At 49.9% G+C, this 9,390-nt stretch overlaps 1 protein-coding gene across 1 annotated transcript; it reads left to right on the plus strand.

Annotated features, from left to right (window-relative positions):
- The first annotated feature begins 3,223 nt into the window (after positions 1 to 3,223).
- LOC131932164 (uncharacterized) lies at positions 3,224 to 9,323 on the plus strand. The gene is made up of 7 exons (XM_059289031.1): positions 3,224 to 3,246; positions 4,221 to 4,328; positions 4,615 to 4,806; positions 5,114 to 5,570; positions 6,322 to 6,747; positions 7,838 to 7,956; positions 8,676 to 9,323. The coding sequence occupies exons 2-7, from the start codon at positions 4,224 to 4,226 to the stop codon at positions 9,054 to 9,056; spliced, it is 1,680 nt and encodes a 559-aa protein (XP_059145014.1). The 5' UTR covers positions 3,224 to 3,246; positions 4,221 to 4,223; the 3' UTR covers positions 9,057 to 9,323.
- The last annotated feature ends 67 nt before the right edge of the window (positions 9,324 to 9,390 follow it).

Consider the following 9,390-nt stretch of genomic DNA (forward strand, 5'->3'; position numbering starts at 1 on the left):
CCCACAGACCACTGACACCCCACCCACAGACCACTGACACCCCACCCACAGACCACTGACACCCCACCCACAGACCACTGACACCCCACCCACAGACCACTGACACCCCACCCACAGACCACTGACACCCCACCCACAGACCACTGACACCCCACCCACAGTCTGACACCCCACCCAGAGACTGACACCCCACCCAGAGACTGACACCCCACCCAGAGACTGACACCCCACCCACAGACCACTGACACCCCACCCACAGTCTACTGACACCCCACCCACAGTCTACTGACACCCCACCCACAGACCACTGACACCCCACCCACATACCACTGACACCCCACCCAGAGACTGACACCCCACCCAGAGACTGACACCCCACCTACAGACCACTGACACCCCACCCACAGACCACTGACACCCCACCCACAGACCACTGACACCCCACCCACAGTCTACTGACACCCCACCCACAGACCACTGACACCCCACCCAGAGACTGACACCCCACCCACAGTCTACTGACACCCCACCCACAGACTGACACCCCACCCACAGACTGACACCCCACCCACAGACCACTGACACCCCACCCACAGACCACTGACACCCCACCCACAGTCTACTGACACCCTACCCACAGTCTACTGACACCCCACCCACAGTCTACTGACACCTCACCCACAGACCACTGACACCCCACCCACAGACCACTGACACCCCACCCAGAGACTACTGACACCCCACCCACAGACCACGGACACACCACCCAGAGACCACTGACACCCCACCCACAGACCACCTACACCCCACCAACAGACCACTGACACCCCACCCACAGACCACTGACACCCCACCCACAGTCTACTGACACCCCACCCACAGACCACTGACACCCCACCCACAGACTGACACCCCACCCAGAGACCACTGACACCCCACCCACAGACCACTGACACCCCACCCACAGACCACTGACACCCCACCCACAGACCACTGACACCCCACCCACAGACCACTGACACCCCACCCACAGACCACTGACACCCCACCCACAGACCACTGACACCCCACCCACAGACCACTGACACCCCACCCACAGTCTGACACCCCACCCAGAGACTGACACCCCACCCAGAGACTGACACCCCACCCAGAGACTGACACCCCACCCACAGACCACTGACACCCCACCCACAGTCTACTGACACCCCACCCACAGTCTACTGACACCCCACCCACAGACCACTGACACCCCACCCACATACCACTGACACCCCACCCAGAGACTGACACCCCACCCAGAGACTGACACCCCACCTACAGACCACTGACACCCCACCCACAGACCACTGACACCCCACCCACAGACCACTGACACCCCACCCACAGTCTACTGACACCCCACCCACAGACCACTGACACCCCACCCAGAGACTGACACCCCACCCACAGTCTACTGACACCCCACCCACAGACTGACACCCCACCCACAGACTGACACCCCACCCACAGACCACTGACACCCCACCCACAGACCACTGACACCCCACCCACAGTCTACTGACACCTCACCCACAGTCTACTGACACCCCACCCACAGTCTACTGACACCTCACCCACAGACCACTGACACCCCACCCACAGACCACTGACACCCCACCCACAGTCTACTGACACCCCACCCACAGTCTACTGACACCCCACCCACAGTCTACTGACACCCCACCCAGAGACTGACACCCCACCCAGAGACTGACACCCCACCCAGAGACTGACACCCCACCCAGAGACTGACACCCCACCCAGAGACTGACACCCCACCCAGAGACTGACACCCCACCCACAGTCTACTGACACCCCACCCAGAGACTGGCACCCCACCCAGAGACTGGCACCCCACCCAGAGACTGGCACCCCACCCAGAGACTGGCACCCCACCCAGAGAATGACACCCCACCCAGAGACTGACACCCCACCCAGAGAATGACACCCCACCCAGAGACTGACACCCCACCCAGAGAATGACACCCCACCCAGAGACTGACACCCCACCCAGAGACTGACACCCCACCCAGAGACTGGCACCCCACCCAGAGAATGACACCCCACCCAGAGAATGACACCCCACCCAGAGACTGACACCCCACCCAGAGACTGACACCCCACCCAGAGACTGGCACCCCACCCAGAGACTGACACCCCACCCAGAGACTGACACCCCACCCAGAGACTGACACCCCACCCAGAGACTGACACCCCACCCACAGACCACTGACACCCCACCCACAGTCTACTGACACCCCACCCAGAGACTGACACCCCACCCACAGACTGACACCCCACCCAGAGACTGACACCCCACCCAAAGACCACTGACACCCCACCCACAGTCTACTGACACCCCACCCACAGTCTACTGACACCCCACCCAGAGACTGACACCCCACCCAGAGACTGACACCCCACCCAGAGACTGACACCCCACCCAGAGACTGACACCCCACCCACAGACCACTGACACCCCACCCACAGTCTACTGACACCCCACCCAGAGACTGACACCCCACCCACAGACCACTGACACCCCACCCAGAGACTGACACCCCACCCAGAGACTGATACCCCACCCAGAGACTGACACCCCACCCAGAGACTGACACCCCACCCACAGACTGACACCCCACCCAGAGACTGACACCCCACCCAGAGACTGACACCCCACCCACAGACCACTGACACCCCACCCAGAGACTGACACCCCACCCAGAGACTGACACCCCACCCACAGACCACTGACACCCCACCCAGCGACTGACACCCCACCCAGAGACTGACACCCCACCCACAGACCACTGACACCCCACCCAGAGACCACTGACACCCCCACCCACAGACCACTGACACCCCCACCCACAGACCACTGACACCCCCACCCCCACCCACAGACCACTGACACCCCCACCCCCACACCACTGACACCCCACCCACAGACCACTGACACCCCACCCACAGACCACTGACACCCCACGAACTACTGGACCACCTGTGTGAGCTGATCAGATAAAGCAGTTTGAATTCTTCTATTAATAGCCCCCAGCTATTTCTTGTGTTAACTTGTCAACCATAGTAGATATGCAATCTATTTGGGTCTGACGTCACAAGAGTACTTGCTATCGTCTGACCAAATCATCAGCAGCCGTTTGGTGGATGAATAACACGCCACACACATCACGCACCACACTGCAGGTTCGTATGCTTTTATCTACCTATTGTGTTTAGCCATTTAATTAATTGCATTTTTTAAATGTTTTTTTTTTATTTACGAGGTTCGTATACTCTCAAGCATGACGAATTCAATAATTTAGTGGTTAATGTAAGATTTGTTTACTGCCCATGGTTAATGTAAGATTTGTTTACTGCCCATGGTTAATGTAAGATTTGTTTACTGCCCATGGTTAATGTAAGATTTGTTTACTGCCCATGGTTAATGTAAGATTTGTTTACTGCCCATGGTTAATGTAAGATTTGTTTACTGCCCATGGTTAATGTAAGATTTGTTTACTGCCCATGGTTAATGTGAGATTTGTTTACTGCCCATGGTTAATGTAAGATTTGTTTACTGCCCATGGTTAATGTAAGATTTGTTTACTGCCCATGGTTAATGTAAGATTTGTTTACTGCCCATGCCCGCTGGTACTTTATAACGGAAATGTGCAAAGTCAGCTAATAGGTTATAGGCCTATTTGCACGCATTCTGACTTATTATATAGATACACTGTAGACACAAGTAGCTAATGCCCCTGAATCATATCACAGTAGATATTAATTAACTCCTGAATCATATCACGGTAGATATTAAATCCTGAATCATATCCCAGTAGCCTATATATTAATTAACTCCTGTGACCTTCGTTCAAGTCAAGTCTATTTCCTGCTTTGTCCATTTCGGCGATCTCTGTACAATCACCCCTCCACACATAACCCCTCCACACCCCCCTTCCACACACACACCTCCACATACACCCCCACCCCCACATACACCTCTCCACTTAACTTAAAACCCGGTGATTTGGGTCAACTGATTTATTCTACGCCTCGATGTCCGAGTGTGAATGGGTTTTGTTCCCTAGTTCTCTAGCTCCCAGAAACACACCACACACCGCTGTTGCTGCTTATCTAAAGAACTTTTCGCATTTTTGTTTTCAAATTTCGACTGGCAGAAAATGGAATGTGAGAATAAACTCCCTAAACTGGGAAGTCTGGTCAAACAACAGACTTTGGAAGTCTGCACAGACTTTCTCTCTGATGCTATCTCTGACGTCACAAAGGTATGTTTGGATAAATTACTTGAGGTGCTCACGCTATCCAACACCCTAATACGCACTCTATCACACACACACACACAAACGCACACGCTAACACACACGCAAACACATACCCTCACACGCACCAACACACACACTAGCCCACACGCTAACATACACTATCACATACGCTAACACACACACACACTATTACACACACACACATTACTAAAATCAAAATGTATTCGCTGGTCTATTATATATAACAGTATAATAATATTGTAAAATGTTATTCAAACTTTTACTCTAGCTCTACCAGACCGAGTCCAACTTTGCTATCCTGGAGACCAGAGAACAAGTCTACGAGTTCCTGCGGATCTCCCCGCTGTACGGCGACGTCGTGGGGACGAAGCTCACTGAGCCGAACCCAGTGGATGCCTGTCTGAAGAGTCTGAGGGTGAAGAACGCTATCACCTTCGGCTTCAAGATAACCCTGCTGCTGGTAGGACATAGTGTTGCTTTCAGACTTTTTCTCCGGGGGGGGGGGGGGGCACTTTATATCTTCCGGAGGGGGGACAAAGTTTCTGGGGGGAGAGGGGTGGGGGTTGGCGGACACAGGTAGAAGTATATGTTTTCCATATAAAGTCCATTTCATTCGGGGGGGGGGGCGGTATACTTTCCCCCGGATGGGGGGGGGGGATGGGGGGGGATGGGGTGGGCAGCCTTTTGTCACCGACAACATTATTTTTTTAGTAGTGGACTGAATGACTTTGTCTAGCAATTGACTGAATGTTTCTGTCATCAAACAGGAAATGCGAAGCTTGCCTGATGAATACAAAGCTAAAATTATGTCCAGGTATGCAGAGGAGCTGACCCGAATTGACAAGTCTACCTCATTGGCAGATACTGACAAGTCTACCTCGTTGGCAGATACTGACAAGTCTACCTCGTTGGCAGATGCTGACAAGTCTACCTCGTTAGTAGATACTGGCGTGTCTACCTCGGCAGATACTGACAAGTCTACATCGGCAGATACTGACAAGTCTACCTCGGCAGATACTGACAAGTCTACCTCGGCAGATACTGACAAGTCTACCTCGACAGATACTGACAAGTCTACCTCGTTGGAAGATACTGACAAGTCTACCTCGTTGGAAGATATTGACAGCGTCACTCGGTTGCTAGGCGACTCCGGCGTCACCCATTGGATAAAAGCGACGGAAATCGGCAACGAACTGATTTGCATTGTGACGTTAAAATGTAAAGGTAGGTCATTAGGTCACTAAAGGTCATTAGTTTACCAGAAGTAGGTCATTCACTAGAGGCAGATTTCAAGCATTTGAAACGAACCTAATGTGTCAAGTGTTGCCAATGTGCACACTGTAATTGTACCTGCCCCAATGGACAGATAAAGTAGAGTTGACGTCAATCCGATAATCTCTGTAAAGAACACTTAAAGATTGTGGGATTTAGGAATAGAAACTGCACTGGGGTTCAGACACTAGGGCTTAGACTCTGGGGTTTAGACACTGGGGTTTAGAGACTGGGGTTTAGACACTGGGGTTTAGACACTGGGGTTTAGAGACTGGGGTTTAGACACTGGGGTTCAGACTCTGGGGTTTAGACTCTGGGGTTTAGACACTGGGGTTTAGACACTGGGGTTTAGACACTGGGGTTCAGACACTAGGGTTTAGACACTGGGGTTTAGACACTGGGGTTAAGACACTGGGGTTTAGACTGAGGTTTAGACAATGGGTTAAAACACTAGGGTTTAGACACGTGGGTTCATACACTGGGGTTCAAACACTGGGGTTTAGACTGAGGTTTAGACAATGGGTTCAAACACTAGGGTTTAGACGCTGGCTTTTAGGATTTGGAGCTATTGAGATTCAAACTTTGAGGTTCGAGCACTGGGGTTCAAAACTTTAGGGTTTAGATACTAGGGTTCACACTTTGGGGCTCATGAGATTTAGACATTATCGCGATTAAAATATCCCATAATTTCTGCCTTGGACAGGTAAGGTGAAAAAGAAATGGCTGACGGAGAAACTGGCCAGAAGACTAGGCTCCACGGGTCAGCTTGACCGGCAGCTGGAAAACTTCCAGAGCCTGAGCCAGGTCATCGAGAACTTGTGCAAGGACATCAAGATGGCCACCTTCAGCTACCAGCCGCTGGACACCCGCCCCCAGACACTGGAGCAGATGCTCAAGCTGATGAAGGGCTGGACCTACGACTGCGCCGCGGTCGTACGGACCTGCAAACAACAGGCGACGGCTGGAGGCCACGGGCGCCCCAAGGAACGGGGGCGTCTCACCTTAGGGAGCGCTTTAGCCTGCTTCGGCGGCAGGAGTAGGGAGGTGCCGGATGTGGACAGTCACGTGATGCCATTCAGCAGCCGACAGGTGGAGTCACGTGACTCGATCGTACAGCGACCGTTACACGGTACGAACTTGAGGGCTCCCCCCCCCCACACACACTCACACTTCTCCTTGAGATTTTAGGTCCAGTGTTTCTTTCAGACATTTATGCTTAGAGGGAGGGACTCTTGAAACTTTTGCGGGAGAGTGGCAATTAAATTTCTGAGGGGCGGGGGAGTGTACATTGGTTTAAGTTGGTCAAAATTTTTCTATACAAATTATATTTTTAAAAATTTCGTTCATGGGGGAGGGAGGGGGCGGTGGACGTGCTCCGGTAGGTAGAACCTCCCGCTCCCCCCCCCCCCAGAAATGCCTGAAAGAAACTCTGCTGCCGACAATCCCCGTTGAGAAATGTTGCAAATTGTCGACCTCAACCGACATTCGAGATTTTAAAAAAAAAACAGCTGTCCATATAAACCAAAAGCTAGAAGATTCATTATATAATAATAGTTACGCTATTCTGTCACTTTGTATGTCACTTTATCATTAATAGCCTACGGCAGATTGATACGTTTTTAGAATATATTTTTTTTACAAAGTCTTTTTAAATTCGAATTAAATGCTAAATCTAAATTTTGTGCGCCTCACTATATTAAATAAAATAAATAAAAAGAAAACAAAAAACGTTATAATAATAAGCTTTTAAATGTAGGCCTACTTAAAATATTTTGGGAGAGTTTTTATACAATCTTGCTTGTCGCCACGAAGGAGCGTTTCCAGAAAATTAAAACGTAATCGTTGCATCAAAAGTTGGTCAAAATTGGGTTAAGTTATTTGCCAAACAAATAAACAAACGGTGTGAACTAAATTAAAGCTAAAATTAAAATAAATGAAATGTAAACACGCCTACCTGTGCTCGAATCAGTCCCCATTTTATAGTTCCATTTATTGACAATCTCTTTGTATTAAACTTTACGAGCTTAGCTGTGTTATATAAGTTGTGTAGTATACGAACACGCAGGGTAAAAAACAAAGATCCAACGTGTTGATGTTAAAACTGTTACGTAGCGTTAGTTTAGCCCAGGTGTGTTTCTACGAGTGAGCGATTGCCGTGTAGAGCACGCCAAAAGACAACATTGTTGTGAGCTGATCTTTTGTTTACCCTGCCATTACAGTGTCCAACACGTTCGGTTCGCAAAACTTTGACTACATTCCGGAATGGGACAATTACTTGGACTTCACAAAGCTCGACAAGAATGTCTACGTGTTAAGGTTTGTCGTGCAAGATATCCAGGTTAGTGTTTGGTTAGAGAATACATTCGTTTAATATATATATATAGATAGATCTCTATACACGTTCGTAATTACAGAAGACAAACAATATTTACCAATGTTATGCGCCTTTTATTGAATCATTTTATATTAAAAAACTAATTAGAGTTGATCTGCTGATTGCTTGTATTTGTCTCATTAAAGCTCGCATAGACACCCCGTCACGCTATTTGAGCAGATTGTTGTCTAACTCGTCGCTCACCTCTACACACACACACACACACATCTCCGTACCCATAGCTACATGACCCACCCCAACATCCCCGCCCATTATTCTAACAATGAATTAGAACATTTATTTCATTAAGTTTTTATTTATTCTAAAGAGATTTACACAAATATATCAGCGTATCATTATCCCCTATCGTAATGTATTTCCTGACATAAAAGCAGAATTTCTTCCAAGCATCTCTTCGGGGGGGGGGGGGGGGGGGGGCAGAGTTCTGACGTAATCCTCGTGAAAGTTCCCAGAACGGAAAAATGTGCAAATATTAACATATATATCTCCCAATATATCTACTTTCATTTCCTTATAGATCTGTCGTAAGAAGATATTTTACAGTTCTTCATTCAAATTGTCTTTAACTTACTGATTTAAAAAATTCCCATGCACACACTTTTGTGCACATTTTTCAGTCCTGCAAAATTTTAATTTTTACCAATCTCTCCCCTGAACACTAGTGTGACGCTGACGTTCTGCCCGGCAGTGAGGCATTGTGGGACACCAGCTTCGTCTCGGCTACAACATGGCTGCCAGACACGCCCACAACCGAGCTAGACACGCCCACAGGCAAGCCAGACACGCCCATAGCCGAGACGGACACGCCCACAGCCGAGCCCAGCTGCCGGGGGCTGAGGACGGAGATGATTGACAGGTTCCGACAGACGCTGGAGGAGGAGCTTAAGACCTGCAGCTGTGAGGGGGTGGGGCTGAAGCTGCAGAGGTTACACCAAGAGGTCAGGGCCATCTCGCCCGTCAGCCCACAGTTTTACACGCTGGTTGCACGTCTGCAACACTCGTACGAGCTGCTCACCAGCAGACGTATCAACATTGTCACGTGACTCGTTGGTTGTGACATTCAACTGAGAAGGTGACACAGTACACCAGAAGGTGACAGTACACCAGAAGGTGACACCGTTAAACGGAAGTTGATAAAAAAAAGTATGACACTACAAACAGGACAAACGCGCATCGCCAAAAACTGGTTTACAATACAACGATCTTTACACAGACCAAGTTTACACATAGGCAAAGTTCTCTCGAAGGGCCCCCCTCCTACCTCCCAGACAACTGGGTGTGCCCCCCTCCAACAGACAACTGGCTGGGGGCCACCAAAGATCTGTTGGTTCAACAGATTCTGCACACATTGTTTAAGAAAAAAATGTACTAAGTATA

Source organism: Physella acuta, unplaced genomic scaffold, assembly GCF_028476545.2.
Source record: "Physella acuta isolate Inbredline_101_S28 unplaced genomic scaffold, ASM2847654v3 ptg002100l, whole genome shotgun sequence".
Taxonomy (NCBI): domain Eukaryota; kingdom Metazoa; phylum Mollusca; class Gastropoda; family Physidae; genus Physella; species Physella acuta.

What these genes read in the sequence shown, in the direction of transcription:
- LOC131932164 (XM_059289031.1), top strand. Translation starts at nt 4,224, where the DNA reads ATGGAATGTGAGAATAAACTCCCTAAACTGGGAAGTCTGGTCAAACAA. An exon ending in CTATCTCTGACGTCACAAAG is followed by an intron (nt 4,329 to 4,614) that starts GTATGTTTGGAT and finishes CTTTTACTCTAG; the next exon opens with CTCTACCAGACCGAGTCCAA. An exon ending in TCAAGATAACCCTGCTGCTG is followed by an intron (nt 4,807 to 5,113) that starts GTAGGACATAGT and finishes GTCATCAAACAG; the next exon opens with GAAATGCGAAGCTTGCCTGA.